Source organism: Malaclemys terrapin, chromosome 23 (genome assembly GCF_027887155.1).
Source record: "Malaclemys terrapin pileata isolate rMalTer1 chromosome 23, rMalTer1.hap1, whole genome shotgun sequence".
In the NCBI taxonomy this organism is placed as follows: domain Eukaryota; kingdom Metazoa; phylum Chordata; order Testudines; family Emydidae; genus Malaclemys; species Malaclemys terrapin.
This window is the reverse complement of record NC_071527.1, coordinates 328,162-347,651: the sequence shown is the minus strand read 5'-3', so window position 1 is coordinate 347,651 and position 19,490 is coordinate 328,162. Positions and strand designations below refer to the sequence as shown.

Here is a 19,490-nt window from a genome sequence, read left to right as displayed (position 1 = left end):
TGTGGAGCCAATACTAACTTATGACATGGATCAAGTTGTGGGAAACATGATGTAGCTCATGGCACAGCTAGCTGAGACCTTGCCATTATGCATCAATGAATATAAGTGCCATGATTCCCAAGATGAGAAGGTTCAATTTCTGGGATACAAGACTCACTATTGCCCTATCTTGGTGAATGACAGTGTAATAGTTTTCCCCCCTAGAGAAGTTTGTACCACCAAGAGTGTCTCCTAAATGTTAAGTTTTTGCCAAAATTCTAATGTCTGTACCCTTTCCAGTCATTGTTTTGTATTAGTGGCTATCACCACAATATGAGTGCTTTACATAGGCCAGTTCATTTGCATCCACGATAGAGCAGCTGCTATGAGAACTAACAGAGCCACAAATTCTTGTACAGTGTACTCAGATCCTCAACTCTAAGATGCATTTACCAGATGCCCTAGTGTGATGGAATTTCAAAGCCTATTTGAGAAAATACACCAAAATAAGCAAATCTTAAATCAATGGCAACCTTCCAGTAATAAACATTAATATGTTTTAGGCACTCCATTTGGTTTTATATACAAATATTTTTTGAGAACTCTTACACAATACAGAGCATAGTCTACACTCAAGCCACACTTCAGAACTGAAGATTTCTTCTGCACCCTTCATTTGTGAGCAACTGCATGGATTTGGCTGCAGAATTAGGTCCTCCCTTTATAAATGGGATGAGTAATAGTCAGAGAATTTTAGGTCTACATATTCAAATTTAATCACTACTCCTACCTTTGAAGAAAGTAGCTCCATGGCTGATGGTAATTAATAAATGAAAATGCTAAGGACTTCTATCACCCTTTCACTGCTGCTCCAAAGTTTCAATAATGTCTTTATAATCCAAAGTAAGTCCACAAAGAGCATAGGAAATGCATCTCTCAATTCTCATTGTCTCTGGTGCCCTTGCTCCTTCCAGACAGTTGGTGTGGCTTGCTTTCAACAAGAGGAAGAAACTGGACCAGTCTGCAGGAGTTTATTGAAGGACAGGAGAACTAACCTATCCAATACTCTCATGTCATTCAATCAAATAACTAGAGCATTGCCCAATAAATTAGGGGGAGACAGTGTGGTCTAGTGGCCTGAACATAGGGCTGGAAGACGGGAACTTGTTTTCAACCTTGATCTGCTAATAGCTTGGGACATGAGTCTGTTTCACCCTCTTTAAAATGGGCATAATACCTCTTCCAGCTAGTGAGGACAATTTGTAATGCAGTTTTAAACAAGTACTATAGAAGTTCAGGAATATGAATTCAAGATTTCTTCCCCTGCCTATCAAACTAACTAGGTAAAATCCAACTGGGATTTAAGGGGAAATTGTTTTGCTAAAATACTTGTTTTTAAAATTATTAGTTTCTTTACCCCCCCAAATGGAGGAAGAAAGAGAGCAAAAATATCTGTTTGTCTATGTCCCCTTCAAGCATTTACAAAAAGCAGAGCACCATGAAGGTGCTCTAGGTCAACTGGTTTCAGAGTAACAGCCGTGTTAGTCTGTATCCGCAAAAAGAAGAACAGGAGTACTTGTGGCACCTTAGAGACTAACAAATTTATTAGAGCATAAGCTTTCGTGGACTACAGCCCACTTCTTCGGATGCATATAGAATGGAACATTTATTGAGGAGATATATATACACACATACAGAGAGCATAAACAGGTGGGAGTTGTCTTACCAACTCTGAGAGGCCAATTAATTAAGAGAAAAAAAAATTTTGAAGTGATAATCAAGCTGGCCCAGTACAGACAGTTTGATAATAAGTGTGAGAATACTTACAAAGGGAGATAGTCAATGTTTGTAATGGCTCAGCCATTCCCAGTCCTTATTCAAACCGGAGGCTGATCATAAGACTTACAGTTCTAAATTCAATAAGTTAAATCTTCCTAAATTTTCCTCGCTCAGGTGCAGTTGAGTGGGAGTACTTCTGACATCTCTGTATTTTTATTCTAAATCTCACCTCAGTTTAACTCTTCTATAAACCCTAGCACCGGTTCACATTAAATCTCTGGATGACCTGTTAATGCTATAATCCCACTCATACTTGCTGTACAGTGTCAGTTGCCCACTCAAATACCCTCACTCAACCTCCTCTAATTAGCTGAGCTAGTGGCTTTACCACCCACACGGGCAAACAGGTTGGGAGTAAGGGTGTGGTTTTGTGTATCTTCTCAAAATCCAGTAAGGGAATAGCTTTGTTACTTTCAAAGTCTCAGGACCTCTACTGAGATTGCTCCAATTTTTCTAGCAGTTCCATCCTACCAGCTTTGAGAAGTTTAACATTATAAAACACAAAGATCCCTAATCAATTATTTTCCCAATATATCTAGTGGCTTTATGACCATATGAGAATCCTGTTTAAAAACTACCGTCCTAGTTTTCAATACACTGCATCTTGCCTTGTCTATCCTCCTAACTCTTCTAGAGTGAGTCTCTCTGTTGTCCTAACTTGCCTGTTGCTACATGTGCTTTCTCTGAAGCTCACCTTAAACAGTATCCCTGTATCCAGCTCATTTCAAATCACACCTGAGAATCTTTAATTTGTTATATTTGTATCTTTTCACTTTCTCTGTCCAACTCTTCACCTACTGTAGACAATTCAGTGACTTAAGTAGTTGGTCATCTAAGGCTCACAAAGTAAATGAGACTTAAGTGCTTGTCACTTTTGAAAATGGGGCCTAGGCACTTTTGAAAACTCTTACCATCTAATGCTGTAAAATATAATTCAGTAATGCATTTTGTGATCTATTGGGATAGAAAGTGGTATCAATTAGCTTACTATTGATTGACAAAGCTACCATTATCCAAGCTGTGGAGCACAATACAAATGAGCTGTTTATTGTCCAAGAGATAGAGTTTAACCTATAACTAGGGACACAATGGTTAAAAGAGGGGTACACTTTAACTTTATTGGAAAAGATTTGTAGGTCAATTGTTTTAGGCAGACTGCTGGTTTGATGTGGCATGTGCTTCCTGTGTGCCTATACACACAGACAGGTAGCCAAGTGTCATGTTATCAGATACAATAATTGTATTGACTCTGTAGAAATTAATTATAAGTTACTGATGTGCATAGGTGTTCTAAAGGGAAATGGGATTTCTGCCCCAATCAAAGAGAGCTTTCAAATTAGCTCTGAATAGTAAACCAGTGAGAGACTGCTACGGGGTTTAGAAAGTGGGATGTGAGAGAGAATAGTGGTGGGGAGAGTATGTGCTCTGACAGGGCATTATCCTTCCCATTGTAGCTACTACTGCTTTTACAGAAGGGTATAGTTTTAGATAGGCCAATTTGAAGGAATGGGGTCTGGCTGAGCTCTTCCCTTGTCTTCACTAATCATTCATACTCCTTTTTTCCCCTAGGTTTGTAGTCTGAACTAAAGTTGTCTAGATTTTCCTCTGACTGTGGCTGCCTTAGAGGACTAGTCTAAATGAGTGGTTTTCAAACTGTAGGTCACAACCCAGTACTGGGTCACGGCGGCTCTGGTCGGCACTGCTGACCCGGCTGTTAAAAGTCCTGTCAGCAGTGCCGCCCGGCTAAGGCAGGCTAGTCCCTACCTGTTTCGACACGGTGCTGCGGCCCGGAAGCAGCCAGCAGCGGGTCCACAGGGGATGGGTCACTGGATGATTCCCTGTTCTGTTCATTCCCTTTGGGGCACCTGGCATTGGCCGCTGTCGGCAGACAGGACACGGGGCTGGATGGGCCTTTGCTCTGACCCCGTCGGGCGGTTCTGATGTTCTTGAAGGCAGCAGTGGGGCTGTGGGTTTTGGTGAGTGGGCCGGGCTAGAGGGCGGGTGGGCCTTGCCCTGAGGAGGGGAAGTGGCTGGCGGGGATGGCGGCGAAGAGCCCAGCTCTGGGCATGGGGCAGCAATGGGGCCTGAGGAGGGGGGAGCGAGGCCGCCCTGTCCCATGGATGCTATTCGGTGCTTCCATAGCCTGATGCCAACTTTTCCCAGACGGGCGCTACCAACTTCCCAACTGCGGTGCCGAATTCCCAGGCGAGGGTTTTACAGGGCTGCTCTCGCCTGGGACGTTCCCCACCCCTGGCACGCGCTGAGTGAAATGTTTCCAAACATTTTACTCACAATGCCCAGCAGATAGAGGCACTGAGGCTATTGGTCACGTGACCCTGTGCTGCCCCGCCCCCTCACCTCAGCCGGGGTTTCCAGTCTCCGCCCACAGGGCAGGCTCAGCGTCCCCCCCCTCCAGCGCGCATGCTCCCGGCCCGAGGGGGCGGGCCTGTATGCCCTCAGGGTGTCCGCGCGGAGGCGACCGTCAGAAGGGGGCGTGGTTTCCTGTGCGGCGCAGGCGAAGCAGCAGGTTTCCGGGGGCGTGGCCCCGGCATGAGGCATCTACCTTGAGGGCGCAAGCGTGGGCGCCTCTAACGGTCTGGTGGGGCGGCGGTGGGCGTGGCCCCGCGAGAGGGCGGGGCCCCGATCCGAGCGCCGCCCTGGCCCGTTGGCTGCTGCCGGCGGAAGATGGCGGCGGCCGCGGCGGCGCTGCTCTCGGCCTGGCTCTGGAACGAGCGCTTCTGGCTGCCGCACAACGTGACCTGGGCGGACTTGGCGGGGGAGCCGGGCCCGGAGGGCGGCAGCGGCACCCAGTACCCCCAGGCCGGGCACGTCCTCTCCGCCTTCCCGCTCGCGCTGGGCATCTTCGCCGTCAGGCTGCTGTTCGAGAGGTGAGAGCGCGGCCCGGGGTCCGCCCCGGCCGGTCCGGGCACGGGGCTGGGCAGCGCTCTCCTGAGCATCCCCGGGGTGAGGGGCCCGTACCCAGCCCCTATGGCACCCCCCGGGCACGGGGCTGGGCAGCGCTCTGCCGAGCATCCCCAGGGGTGAGGGGCCCGTACCCAGCCCCTATAGCACCCCCCGGGGACCCCCGGGCACGGGGCTGGGCAGCGCTCCGCCGAGCATCCCCGGGGGTGAGGGGCCCGCCCCCCGCCCCTATAGCACCCCCCGGGGACCCCCGGGCACGGGGCTGGGCAGCGCTCTGCGAGCATCCCCAGGGATGAGGAGCCCGCCCCCCGCGCACCCCGGACTGACCGGGCTGAGGAGCCTTCCCCCAGCCCCTATGGTACCCCCCGGGCACGGGGCTGGGCACCACTCTCCTGAGCATCCCCAGGGGTGAGGGGCCTGCCCCCAGCCCCTATAGCACCCCCCGGGGACAGGGCTGGGCAGCGCTCTGCCGAGCATCCCCAGGGGTGAGGGGCCCGCCCCCAGCCCCTATAGCACCCCCCGGGGACAGGGCTGGGCACCACTCCCCCGAGCATTCCCAGGGGCCTTCCCCCAGCGCCCCCCGGACTGACCGGGCTGCGGAACCTTCCCCCAGCCCCTATAGCACCCCCCCCCGGGCACAGGGCTGGGCAGCGCTCTGCCGAGCATCCCCAGGGGCCGGGGGTGAGGGGCCCGCCCCCAGCCCCCATGGCACCCTCCGGGGACCCCTCGGGACTGGGCTGGGCAGCGCTCTGCCGAGCATCCCCAGGGGCCGGGGGTGAGGGGCCCGCCCCCAACGCACCCTGGACTGACCGGGCTGAGGAACCTTCTCCCAGCCCCCATGGCACTCCCCGGGGACCCCTGGGGACAGGGCTGGGCAGCGCTCTGCCGAGCATCCCCAGGGGCCCGCCCCCAGGGCGCCCCCCGGACTGACCGGGGCTGAGGAACCTTCCCCCAGCCCCCATGGCACTCCCTGGGGACAGGGCTGGGCAGCGCTCTGCCGAGCATCCCCAGGGCGCCCCCCGGACTGACCGGGCTGAGGAACCTTCCCCCAGCCCCCATGACACCCTCCGGGAACCCCCGGGCACAGGGTTGGGCAGCGCTCTCCCGAGCATCCCCAGGGGCCCGCCCCCAGCGCACCCCGGACTGACCGGGCTGAGGAGCCTTCCCCCAGCCCCCATGGCACTCCCCGGGGACCCCTCGGGACTGGGCTGGGCAGCGCTCTGCCGAGCATCCCCAGGGGCCGGGGGTGAGGGGCCCGCCCCCAACGCACCCTGGACTGACCGGGCTGAGGAACCTTCTCCCAGCCCCCATGGCACTCCCCGGGGACCCCTGGGGACAGGGCTGGGCAGCGCTCTGCCGAGCATCCCCAGGGGCCCGCCCCCAGGGCGCCCCCCGGACTGACCGGGGCTGAGGAACCTTCCCCCAGCCCCCATGGCACTCCCTGGGGACAGGGCTGGGCAGCGCTCTGCCGAGCATCCCCAGGGCGCCCCCCGGACTGACCGGGCTGAGGAACCTTCCCCCAGCCCCCATGACACCCTCCGGGAACCCCCGGGCACAGGGTTGGGCAGCGCTCTCCCGAGCATCCCCAGGGGCCCGCCCCCAGCGCACCCCGGACTGACCGGGCTGAGGAGCCTTCCCCCAGCCCCCATGGCACTCCCCGGGGACCCCTGGGGACAGGGCTGGGCAGCGCTCTGCCGAGCATCCCCAGGGGGTGAGGGACCTGCCCCCAGCGCAACCCGGACTGACCGGGCTGAGGGACCTTCTCCCAGCCCCTATGGCACCCCCTGGGCACAGGGCTGGGCAGTGCTCTCCCGAGCATCCCCAGGGGGTGAGGGGCTCGCCCCCAGCGCACCCCCCGGACTGTCCGGGGACTGGGGCTGAGGAACCTTCTCCCACCCCCTATGGCACCCCCTGGGGACAGGGCTGGGCACCACTCTCCCGAGCATCCACAGGGGTCGGGGGTGAGGGGCCCACCCCCAGGGCACCCCCCGGACTGACTGGAGACTGGGGCTGAGGAGCCTTCTCCCAGCCCCCATGACACCCCTGGGGACAGGGCTGGGCAGCGCTCTCCCGAGCATCCCCAGGGGCTGGGGGTCAGGGGCCCGCCCCCAGGGCGCCCCCCGGACTGACTGGGCTGAGGAACCTTCCCCCAGCCCCGGGGACCCCTGGGGACAGGGTTGGGCACCACTCTCCCGAGCATCCCCAGGGATCAGAGCTGAGGAGCCAGGACCCCCAGGCACAGCCACCCACAACCTCTAGGGCAGTGGCTCTTAAACTTCTTTTTACTGGTGACCCCTTCCATCCAGCAAGCCTCTGAGTGCGACCCCCCCTTATAAATTGAAAACACTTTTTATATATTTAACACCACTATAAATGCTGGAGGCAAAACAGGGTTTGGGGTGGAGGTTCACAGTTCGTGACCCTCCATTTAATAACCTCGTGACCCCCTGAGGGGTCCTGACTCCCAGTTTGAGAACTCCTGCTCTAGAGAACTGTCCCTATCTCCAAGAACATCCCTAGGGACTAGAGCTGAGGAATTGGTCCCCCAGAGTACTCCCTCCCCTGGAGAAAGGGCTAGGGAGAACTCTCCATAGAATTTTCCAGCACCCCACAGGGTATGCTCCCAGCTGGCCAGGGAATGCTTTCCAGAGCCCACATAGGGTCTAGACCTGAGTGCCCCACAGGATATGCCTACAGCACCCTAGGAGCAGGGTTGGAGAGAGGTTTCCAGAGCGTCTTCCAGCCCCACAGGAACCAGAGCTGTGCATCTCCCGCCCTTGGGAGTTCCACCACTCATCTATGCAGGGACATCTTCCCCATTAAACTCAGGTACAGCTCGGGCTCCCAAATCCTCAGGATCAGAGACCTGCATCTTTAGATGTTGTATATCAGGGAATGGGAGAGGTACCTCTAGGTGTGGTACCTGGGGAAAATCTGCCTATCAATAAGGGCCAGACAGTGATATTTCCTTATGTACTAGAAATGTTGTGACAGTTCATAGCCATGAGACATTGGGAGATTTTCAGCTATATGATAGTATTCAAGCCTTATTTGTGTGTGAATTGCTGCCTTCTGACCAGCCAGTTTATATCTAATGCCTTCTGCAGTTCAGAAATACTGTTATGATTCTGAGCAGGGTGACAGAATGACATTGATAGAAATCAAAGTACCCTTTATCCACTGGAAAAATATAGCATGGGCAATAGCAGGGCAAGCTTCCTCCACTCTGCTCTTCCAGTGTATCTCAAATCTGAACATACGCAGGTTTCATTTAGTCCTAGGCCCCTTTTCTCAGACTGCCAACGAGGGAGCCAGGTAGTCCCAACTGTGGCACTAGTTTTTGTGATGGGGGACACCTATCCATGAGAGAGCTGATGGATACCCACCAAACTCACTTTGCACAGGTCACCAAACACCCTTCAGGTACCTATGGGTACATCTACACAGCAAAAAAGACCTGGAGTAATGAGTCTCATATTCTGGGTCCGCTGACTCAGACTCGCCTGTGGGACTAAAAATAGCAGGAGTAGCATGTTGGGGCTGGAGCCCAGGCCCTGAAATCCAGTGAGGAGATAGGTCTCGGAGTGTGGGCCCGAGCCCAAATGTCTACATTTCTATTTTTAGGCCCTGTGAGCCTGAGTCAGGTGACACAGGCTCTGAGATTTGGTGCCTCAGGGTTTGGTTTGGTTTGTTTGTGCTATGTAGAGATGTACCCCACGAATCTCAATCATTGACAACATGGCCGCAGTTTGTGACAATATCTATCCCTTAACCCTTTCATCCTCTCTTTAAAATACGCTTATTTGCTGCAGATGTGCTCTTGTGCAGTGCTCCGAGCACAGCACGTATGTATTTGGAATAATCTCTTGTTTTCACTACTTCTTTCATAGTTTTGATGATCTGAGAAGATGTAGTTTTGACCCTTGTGTTATAACAGGGGTTCTCAAACTAGGGGTCGGGACCCCTCAGGGGATCGCGAGGCTATTACGTGGGGGGAGTCATGAACTGTCAGCCTCCACCCCAAACCCCGCTTTGCCTTCAGCATTTATAATGGTGCTAAATATATAAAAAAGTGTTTTTAATGTATAAGGGGGTCGCACTCAGAGGCTTGCTATGTGAAAGGGGTCACCAGTACAAAAGTCTGAGAACCCCTTTGTTATAAAGAGCATACTCTGACGTGTGTGAAGGCAAATGAAGATTCTTAATGATCTCCTCATCCTAATGTCTTGTTGGAGCGGCCAGGTTAGCCGTGTCGGGGACATACTCTATGAAATGTTCAGTCCACACTCGCTAATAAAACACATTTGAAATTGTGTGATATCATCTCTGGATTCTGGATGGGCAAATTAATTTTTTTGCTAATGCTCTGTGAACTTGCCATTCTGTGATGCACTTCCTAGATTTTGGATCTTCTTTACATGCAGTTCAAAGATGGATGTGGGACTTGTGGGGGTTAATTCAAAACATTTATGCTCATATCTGCACATCTCAGTGTGTGATTTAGGATATAGAGACTTCAATTGCTTTTACCACTTGGCCTGCACAACTGTTGGCCAGGCTGAACTGCTTCTTCTGTGTTACAGTTGCTAAGAGTGAAACTCTTGTATAGGTTGATACTATTTAGCAATTCTCTTGTTCATTCTCACAGCTTTGTTACAGCTTTATCTAGACTGAAGAAAGGGAGAACCGTGGGTGTAGGAATAGCATCCTGTGTAAAAACACACAAAACCTGAAAGCATAGAATCTTATTCATGTTAGAGTCAACTGCATGAAGAAAGGGAAATGTACTGAACAGTATCCTAAAGCAATTCTTTGAGGTAGCACCCAGTTAGGATTTAAAAAAATCACACACTACACTGTTACCATGTGAAGGATGTGGAGAGTTTTGTCCAATCCCATTTACTCTATAAAACATGAAGCTTAGTCATTTCTCTTGATGCTTGCTTCATGTACAGTAAACCTTAGTTAAGTATGCATGAAAATAAAATGGAATATTACATAACACTAGAAAATGTACTGCAGAGAGCAGCTTTGAATTTGCAGGGAAATGCACAACATGATCTAGGGCTTTTCCACCTTTGAAGTCTGACATCCAGATCTGTTGATGCTTCAGGCTTGCGATGGTTCAGCAAAGTACTCTGAGAATTCAATTTTCTTTTATTTCAGTGCCTGTAAAGCTAGAAAAATGGTGATTGTAGGCTAACCCAGGATAGTTTCTTCAGACAAGTGAAATGCAATTGCTTGCTGCTGTCCTGCACTTGAATATTTTGAGTGCTTTGTCCATCGCTGCATCTGACCAAAACTAAAGTTAAAAAGTGGTTAGCTCTGCCACAGTTTCCTTGTAAAACTCACCAGAGGGCAGAAAAAATAGATGACTTGCCCACCTGGTCTGTTACTTTAGTTAAACTCCTCCTAGTTCCAAGCAAATAATTGCACCCTTTGTTGCATCTTGATGATGAGGGACCTGCATATGGCTTAAAAAACATTGGAGTCTTTCTCTTCTCATTAGGGATTCTGATTATTCACAAATAATTGACTTGAAAATGTTCGTTCTTCTCGTCTGGTGCATGAGTTTCCCTGATTGTTTCTCATTGTACAGCCAAGTGCAGGTCAGATTTTATTGCATAGGTGACACAGAAGGGGGGTGTTTGGCATTGTTTCCCAAAGTGCTTTTACACAGGGAGACAACAGGGGGGCACTAACCAGGTCACTTTGGTTCTTTCAGTAAATAGTTTGATAGAAGACTGATTTGTGGTAGTTAATTTCTCTGTGCAACAATGGCAAAACCTTTTATTTATGAAAAGGGCTGTAGAAGGTAACTGGCTAGGGAACGAGTCAGTTTCCTTTTGTAGGCTTTATATGTAAAGTGCTATGGGTGTTGAGTTTACATAAGTAATCTAGGACATCAAAGAAGGGGGTGGGTGAAGGAGAGAAGCAGAAAAAGGAAAAATATAGAAGAAAAGGTAGAGGAAAGTAGAAAATAGAACAAAACAATAACACAAAAAGCAAATGTTTTCCCTTCTGTCTCTCCCCCCCGCCCTTCATCCTGCCCTCAAAAAAAAAAAAAAAAAAAGGGGGGGGGGGACAGACAGACAGACACAAGCATTCCAGAATTCCTTTGCTCTGCCTTCCGAGGCTCCTCTTCTGAAGCATCATGCCATCCAATGCAAAGGACCTGGGGGCACAGTTCCCATCTTAGAGTGCCAGGGCTGGTCCTGGTCAAGTGTCCACACTCAGTAGCAAACAATGACAGGAAATTGTGTGATGGAATGTTCCCTGTTGCAGGGGTCAGGATGGAATCCCTCCTCCTCTTCCCGTGTACAGCACTGAATAACTGGCCCAGGGATATTGGTTTTGGGAAGAAGTGCAGAAGCTTATAATTTTCCTTTGAAGCATCAGGTATTAGCTACTGGCAGAGACAGGGTACCACACTTGATCTAGTACAGGAGCTTCCATGTTAACACTTCTTTCATCATCACCATAACTTCTGGGTTATGTTTCCTGGCTTTGTGGTACATCTGAGAGCTTTTCTATATCTTTAATGAATGTTTTCATACCTCTACCCCGCTATAGGTCAGGTTTAGTTTGTATTTTGCAAAAGCATATTTTCAGAGACACCGGTCATGCTGATGCCTGGCTTGTTTTTCTAAACTTGCTGCCTATTAATTTCATTGGGTGATCCCAGGTCCTTGTGTTGTGAAGGGGTAAACAACATTGCCTTATTCACTTTCTTCACACCATTCATGATCTTATAGCTCTCTATTATATCCCCCTTAGTAGTCTCTTATTTAAGATGAACAGTTCCAGTCTTTAATCTCTTCTCATGTGGAAGTTGTTCCACACTCCCAATAATTTTTTGTTGCCCTTCTCTATATTTTTCCAATTCTAATGTACCTTTTTTTTTGAGATGGGGTGATCAGAACTGCAGTGACTATTCAAGGCATGGGTGTACTGTGGCTTTATATAATGGCATTATAATATTTACTGTTTTATCTATCCCTTTTCTAATGGTTCCTAACATTGTTTTTTGACTGCTGCTGCAAATTAAGCAGCTGTTTTCAGAGAATGTCCACAATGACTCCAAGAACTCTTTCTTGAGCTAACAGCCAATTCAGACCCTCATCATCAGTATAGTTGGGACTGTTTTCCAATGTACATTACTTTGCATTTATCAACCCTTCCCTCCTCTTCCTCCTCCTAGCTCACCACTTTGAACATATCATAAATGTTCACATTTATCTAATAAAATCCCTTTGTGCACATACCACCTTCCAGGCCTTGGGAATTATTAAATCAAATGGCTTCCTTGACACATAATTGGCAGTAACACTGATGACTATGCATCCGAAGAAGTGAGGTTTTTACTCACGAAAATGCTTATGCCCAAATAAATCTGTTAGTCTTTAAGGTGCCACCAGACTCCTTGTTGTTTTTGTAGATACAGACTAACACGGCTACCCCCTGATACTTGACACTGATGACTCAGAGATTGAACTGTATTTGCAGTTCTTTTGCTTTCTGTGGCTTTGTCCTTCCTCCTCTCATTCCCCCATTCTTTCTTCAGTACTATGAGGAAGTGTGGGTTTTCTTCCTTGAATGGTTTGTTACAGCAACACACAAGTTTCTCTTCTAACTGAATGTCATCTTGATGCAGAGAGCAGTTTACAAAGAGATCTGTGAAACTTTAAGTTGACTGTAAACAGGGAGGTGTCCCTAGTGAGCTGGGGAGACCTGCAATGTAGTCTTCCTATAATTTGCTCATGCTGATTACTTCAGAATGCGTGTAAACTCATAGGTGCTCTTTCAGTTCCTCCAGGGAGCTAAGGGAGATCTGCAGTGTGTTCCTGTCTGGCTAAGAAACCTCCCTGGATTTTTGCTTCCATAAGGCAGTGTTGAAAATTAGTGTCTTGTAAATCATTTACATATCTAATACAGTGAGATTATGAAGGAGAGAGTCTACACGGAGGCTCAGCCTCTTATCTTGAGAGTGTAATTTGGTAATTGGATCCCAACTGTTGAAAGGTGCATCAGTCATAAATTTTATCTAGGGAAAGTTTTATGTGTGTATGTCTTTTCTTTCAAGCTGGGGTGGGGACTCAGCAGGCAAAATAGAATGCTGCCCTGTGGGAGGTTGGATTTGGGAAGGAGAGCTCTCCAAAGAAGATATTTGTGCTCTTCAGGAGGAAGAAAAGACAGAATGCAGAACACTCAGACTTCCCAACCTCCATTTTGTCTCCATTTTCTGCCTTGGTTGTCCATCAGGCAGACAGGGAAGGTGGTTGTCTGGATATTTTTGGGAGAGTAGAAAGTTGGACTGGGCATTTGGGTGAGAATTGAGTGAACAAAATACATCTCCAATGGGATGAGTCACAATGCCTTGTTAATTCTGAGAATGCTGCCCTGGCAGGTTGCAGAGTCGGTAGGACAGCTCATTGAGGTATTTTGACTTGCCATTGACTTTAAAGGGCTATATTGATACCCTCATCTCTGGAATCCATAGCACCTGGATTGCTGCTGACTGACCTGACCTAGTCTGCATTCACCTTGTGATATGTCTCCTGTAGCGTTAGGGTATGTCTATACTGCACTGTAAGCTCAGGGTTAGTAGAACTTGAGTTAGCAGACACTGGGTTTGTTAGCATTGGGCGTGAGTGTCTACACTCATTTGTAACCCCAGGTTAGGAGTAGTTGAACTCTGGGTCCCAAACTGGGGTCCAACCACCCATATCCTAGACTTCCTAGTGCCCTCCCAATATGTGGTCACTCTAGCCTTTTGTTCAAGGGAAAACTTGACTGTCCAGCAGATGAAAATAGCCAGCCTGTGGGATTGTGGAATACTTTTAGTGGACTCCCAGAGCGTGAATCTAGTGGGGCTAGGTCTACACTGCAAAGCAACAGGGTTTGAACCCTGGACATCAGCTTGACTCAGGCTCAGACCTTCCACTCCTGTGGAATCCTAGGATCTGGATTAGCATGATTTGTGCATAGATGGAAGGAGAGGTTAGGCTTGCGCCTGAGTTCAAATCCTGAGCTTACGTTGTAGTGTAGACATACTCTTAGAGAGAGAGAGAGAGAGACAGAATAGTTGTTCAGATACTTTTCCACATGCTGAAACTTCAGGCCCCTGGAATGCTTTTTGCCAGTTTTGGGCAAGTTACTAACATCTAAGTTTCCCTGTCTCTAAAATGGGATTAATGATACTTGGTATGCTTTGTTAATGTACTTTGAAATCCTCTAATGAAAAGTGCTGTTCAAGTTCAAAGTATGAAGATCACTGCACTTGTGCTCTGCAGTGACCTGTTATTGATGCCATCTCTAGCTGCGGGTTGAGTTTACTGCAGATTGTAGAGTATGGATCTTGTAATGTACAGTTTGCTAGCATTTGTCAACAATAAATGCATTGTACAGAATTTGATAACCCAATTCACAAGTACAGATTCCTGATATCTGACCTAAAATCTAAGTTGCATTGCTCTCTCCATAGTGAGAGTTGATTGCGTATTAGATTTATTGCTTTTGTGTTCAGCCTTCAAAGCAATCATGCTCAAATGAGTGATAAGTAATTCAACTCCGGGAATGTTCTGTGGATTGTAAGCAGACAGGAGTTCTTTGGGAATGGCGGGCAAGAGGACCAGGGGCATTTCTAAAACATTTAGTCTTCATGTTTGACTGGGTGAAAGATCATGATGATTTTACTTAAGTTTCCTCCACTTTACAGCTGTGCAGCAGAATTAACAACACAATTAGTACATACAAACAGAGAAACACCTCCATTAAAACTCAAATAATCAGTTGACTGGACCTGTAAATGGTGAGAGGAAAAATAACAAATATGGGACAAACAATAGTTAAATTAAAAATCAATGTTTGTAGTAGAGCATCATCTTGAGGTATTTAAGAGTGGAAAGTTGGAGTGAGACAGGTCTCAGAGGGGGTGGGTGGGAAAGAGTCACATCCACCACAGCAAAGGTGCATCTGCTTGCCAACCTGAGATGCAATGGCGAGAAAATTGAAATGCAGGCCTTTCAAGAGTGACGAGTGATTTTTGGGTGTCCAACTTGAGGTGCCTTAAAAGAATTTCAGAAAGTGCTGAGCTCCTGCCCTCTAATAATCAGCTGCCTTAAAGGTGTCTCAAGATGTGTGCACAAAATCACTAGTCTCTCTTAAAAAAAATCTTGGCCGTTATTTGACTCCCTGGATCAAGATTCCAGGAGAAAGTCTTTAATGTATCTGAGGCCTATGAAGTTTAGTGCTGTAAAAATGAAACAAAAAGAAAACGAGTGTCAAATTACAATCATTCTCTCCACCTTTATAGGCACCCATTGTAAAGAATGGAGGCCCAGTATTGCTTAAACTAATGAGCAGACATGTGGCTACCTTTTGAGCAAGCTGCAGGTGGTGGAGGTTCCTTGCTGAGAGTTGCAGTAATCGTCTTGAAGCTACATGCTGCTGTTACAAGGTTGTAATGGGATATAGTGCTAAGGTTGTGCAAATTGTGAATCTGAAAATCCACTCTTGGCGCCCAGGGAACATTCTAAAGTGACATCAAGATTTTTGAGCTTGCTCCCCCAGAGTCCCCTTAAGTGGGAACGTACGAGGATGTTCTCTTTATCTTGACAACCTCTACCCAGTAGCAAGACTGGTTTTCTCAGGGTTGAGAGAAACTTATCCAACTGGCAAAACAGAGACCGTACTTTGAGCCATAGATCAAGAAAAATATAACAGCCTGCAGATAATATTTATTCTACTTTTTAATTATGGTTACGCATCAAATATGCCCACCCTGGACAGGAAATTGCTAGTAATAGCCATGTTGGAAGACGGTTGTCGGTCGCAGTTCTGGTTGAAAACACTGTTGCTAGCAGAGTTAATAAAGATATAATATAGAAAGAGCCCAAATACACTCTCTCTTAAAAGTGATGATGAATTCCACAGCTGTCACTGAGTCTCCCACCTGTTTCTTAGGCTTTGTCTATACTACCTTGCTTTTAGCGACACGGCTGTGCCGCCATAGCGATGCTGCTAAAAGGCACACAATGTAGCTGCTGTTTGTCAGCAGGAGAAAGCTCTCCTGCAGACAAAAGTCCACCACCACCCCATGAATGGCAGCGGCTTTGTCGGCAGGAGAGTGCTGCTGCCAACAAAGCTCTGTTCACACCGGCACTTTTCGTTGGTAACACATTTGTCGTTCAGGGGGGATGATTTTTAATACCCCTGAACGACAAAAGTTTTGTTGACAAAGTTCCAGTGTAGACAAAGCCTTAGACACAGCCTGCCTCTACTGCTGTCTGTACCCCCATTTGCTTGTGTTGCTTCTTATCCATGTGCGTTTTGCTATGCACCCAGCATTCCTTTACTGCTGCTATGTACGTTTTCTGTGTGCTTGTCTGAGCAAGCCAAGGTCTATTACATTCATAGCCTGGAGCAACCTTTTATTACTTCTAAAGAGTCATCTTACCTTCTGATATTTTTTTTTAATCAGCTGTGTTTTCCCTAGGCCATTTGGGGAAAAAATTACCTTTGTTTTCAAAGAATTCAACTATCCAGGAATATCCTGGTATGAAGTTTTGGTAACAAAAGAATAACATGGCTGTCAGCTTAGTTATCACCATCAAAACTTTTTTTATGTCCCAAGAAATAATTTTTAACTCTTATCTATGCATCTTTCTATTAAGAGGTAGTTAGTAATTTAACGGTTTGATTTCTCTGCCCCCCCAATGCATCAGATCGAGTTTTAAAATAATTCCACGATGACAGTGGTGAAAATATTTGAGACCCATGTAAGATTGAAACCAATATTTGTCTCCACTTATTTGAGCCCACCTACCCACCTTACTGTTTTCTCCTTTAAAAAGAAATACTCTGAATTAAAAAAAAAAAAAAATCCTAACCTAACCAAATGTTTGTTGATAGACAATAAACTGAGGAGGAGTCAAGATCTTTAACCTTAGCTTTGGCTTAGTTCTAGTCAAAGATCTGCAGGTAACATACCACAAAATGAAATAAAAACACTTGAGATCTTAAGGTTCCATGTATATGCTATATAGCCACAGTTGTAACTAGCTCGTTATTTGTCTAACATCTCTTCATCCCATTGAAGAGGACAGCTGAGGATGATCAGATCAAAAGGTTGGTATGTTCCAGCAGGAAACATTGTTTTTCCATAAGAATTTGATATAGATCATGACTGCTCTGCTGGAGCCATTCTAAACTGGGCAAATACAAATGGCATGTATTTGCCCTAATGCAGCTGTTGCTGTTTGTTTTGTTCCATCCTAGAATACTCAAGGAGCTGACTGAGGAGATATTTGAGTCATTAGCAATTGTCTTTGAAAAGTCATAGAAGACAGGAGACATTCCAGAAGCCTGGAAAAGGGCAAATCTAGTGCCCATCTATAAAAAGGGAAAGAAGGACAACCCGGGGAATTACAGGCCAGTCAGTTCTGTACCTGGAAAGATAATGGAGCAAATAATTAAGCAATCAATTTGCAAACACCAAGAAGATAATAAGGTGATAAGTAACAGTCAGCTTGGATTTGTCAAGAACAAATTGTGTCAAACCAACCTGATAGCTTTCTTTGACAGGGTAACAAGCCTTGTGGATGGGGGGAAGCGGTAGATGTGGTATATCTTGACTTTAGTAAGGCTTTCGATACTGTCTCGCATGACCTTCTCATAAACAAACTAGGGAAATACAACCTAGATGGAGCTACTATAAGGTGGGTGCATAACTGGTTGGAAAATCTTTTCCAGAGAGTAGTTATCAGTAGTTCACAGTCATGCTGAAAGGGCATAATGAGTGAGGTACCACAGGAATCAGTTCTGGGTCACCGAAGTATCCACAGTGACCTTTCAACTGGAGGTGTGGTCACCACTGAGTATCATGTCCAGTTCTTTGTAGAACCAGCAGCTCGTGGGCGCAGCAGTGGAGCGGCGGTTTGCCTCCCATGCCTTGTGGTAGGCGTTCCACAGCTCCTTACTTTGACCCTGCACTGCAGTGTGTCCCAGTCATGGCTCCTTTCTGTCATGCATCGTGAAATCTGTCTGTAGGTATCATAATTCCTATGGCTGGAGCGCAGCTGGGATTGGACAGCCTTCTCTCCCCAAATGCTGACAAGGTGGGATACCTCCTGGAGGCCAATCGCAGCACTGCAATTGACCAGGGTGTCTACAGTGGCACTGCGGCGCTGTAGCCCCGGCACAGAAAGCTGTACGCCTCTCATTGGGGTGGTTTTTTTTACTGCACAGTTTCTGCGCACTAAGTGGCTTGGCAGTGTGTACAGCTCAGGAGTTGCACTGCAGAAAGCTGCTTTACTGCACAGAAACTTGCCAGTGTAGACAAGGCCCAGGTATTTTCAAAAGTAATGGCACTACAAAGGCTTCAGCACTTAGACATTCACACCTATGTGAGCTTTTGTTTTTCAGGCCCTCCTTTGTGAGTGACATACACTGACTAAGGCAATGTCTATGCTATGAGTGCTACAATGGCACTGCAGTGGCGCCATAGTGTAGACTCTTCATACAATGATGGAAGGGGTTTTTGCAGCGCTGCACAAATTCCACCTCCCTGAATGGTGGTAACTAGGTCAACAGAAGCATTCTGCAGCAGGGGGAGGTTGGCATGATTTTGCTCGGGGTGAATTTTCCACACCTCTGAGCATTATAGCTATGTCAACCTAACTTCTAAGCATAGACCAGGCCTAATGTTCGTATTTAGTAGCTCAGCTGGTGTCGACAATGATGAGGATTGTAGTGCATGCCAGGGTTTGTCTTCACTGTCATGTTAACTCTAGTTATAATTAGTGTTGCCCCCAACTTGAATCTTATCAACGTACAAAAACCCTTAACCTGAGTATGGTGATGCTTTTAACTAGTTTGCTGACCCATCGGGGTACAGAGTACAACTTAAGTCAGCACAGCGTGTCATCTGCCAATACAGTCACTGTGCCACTTGAGTTTTATTTAGCAGTGTTGCTGGTCTCACTTGTTATCTACACGTGAGTTAACTCTGCAGTGAAACGGTACCCTATGGCTTCAACATCACTTAAGAATTTGCCCCATTCAATTAATTTGAATATTTACATTGGTGTTTTTATTGCGCTCTGTTTTTGCTTAGGGTTTTTATTATCTGTTTATCTGGGTAAAAAATGAGCATCGTCATAATCTCTGGACCAGAGGAAATACTGCATTTTAGGCTTTATTTATAAAATAGGGGCAGTGTTTATTAATAGTCAACTCTCCTTAGACTCTGCAGAGACTCTTAGACTGTAGGGAGGGAGCAACCTTTTAGCGCCCATATCTAGAGTTCTTTAATTCAGTGACAATTCTACATACCTCTTCCAGCCAGGAAGCAGCAGAGGCTCAGGGACTGTTTACTTTTTCCTGGTGCTTGAGCTGAAAGGGAGAGTCATGAATAACCCCTCTTCCTGTTGCGAAAGCCATTGTTCCATTTACTGTGATAGTTCAGAATCTTCTCCAGATTATCTGCGGAGTTTCAATGCATGTTTTCAAGCTGACTTTCTCTAGAGCAGTGTATGGAGAAGAACGGGAAAGATCACAGAAAATAAAACTGGAAGGGACCTCGAGAAGTCATCAAATCTAGCCTCTTGCTCTGAGTCAGGATCAAGTAACTCTAGAACCATCCCTGAGAAGTGTGTGTCCAATGTGCTCTTAAAAACCTTCAGTGATGGGGATTCCACAACCTTCCTTGGAAGCCTATTCCAGAGCTTAACTACCCTTATAGATAGTTA

The 19,490-nt window shown here is 47.5% G+C and overlaps 1 protein-coding gene across 1 annotated transcript in view; it reads left to right on the top strand.

Annotated features, from left to right (window-relative positions):
* The first annotated feature begins 4,371 nt into the window (after window positions 1-4,371).
* CERS5 (ceramide synthase 5) overlaps window positions 4,372-19,490 on the top strand; it is a 38,715-nt gene continuing 23,596 nt past the window's right edge. Inside the window, exon 1 of the mRNA XM_054012805.1 lies at window positions 4,372-4,706. Within this exon, the coding sequence (XP_053868780.1) occupies window positions 4,504-4,706 (203 nt within the window). The 5' untranslated portion in view covers window positions 4,372-4,503. The remainder of the gene's footprint in view (window positions 4,707-19,490) is intronic.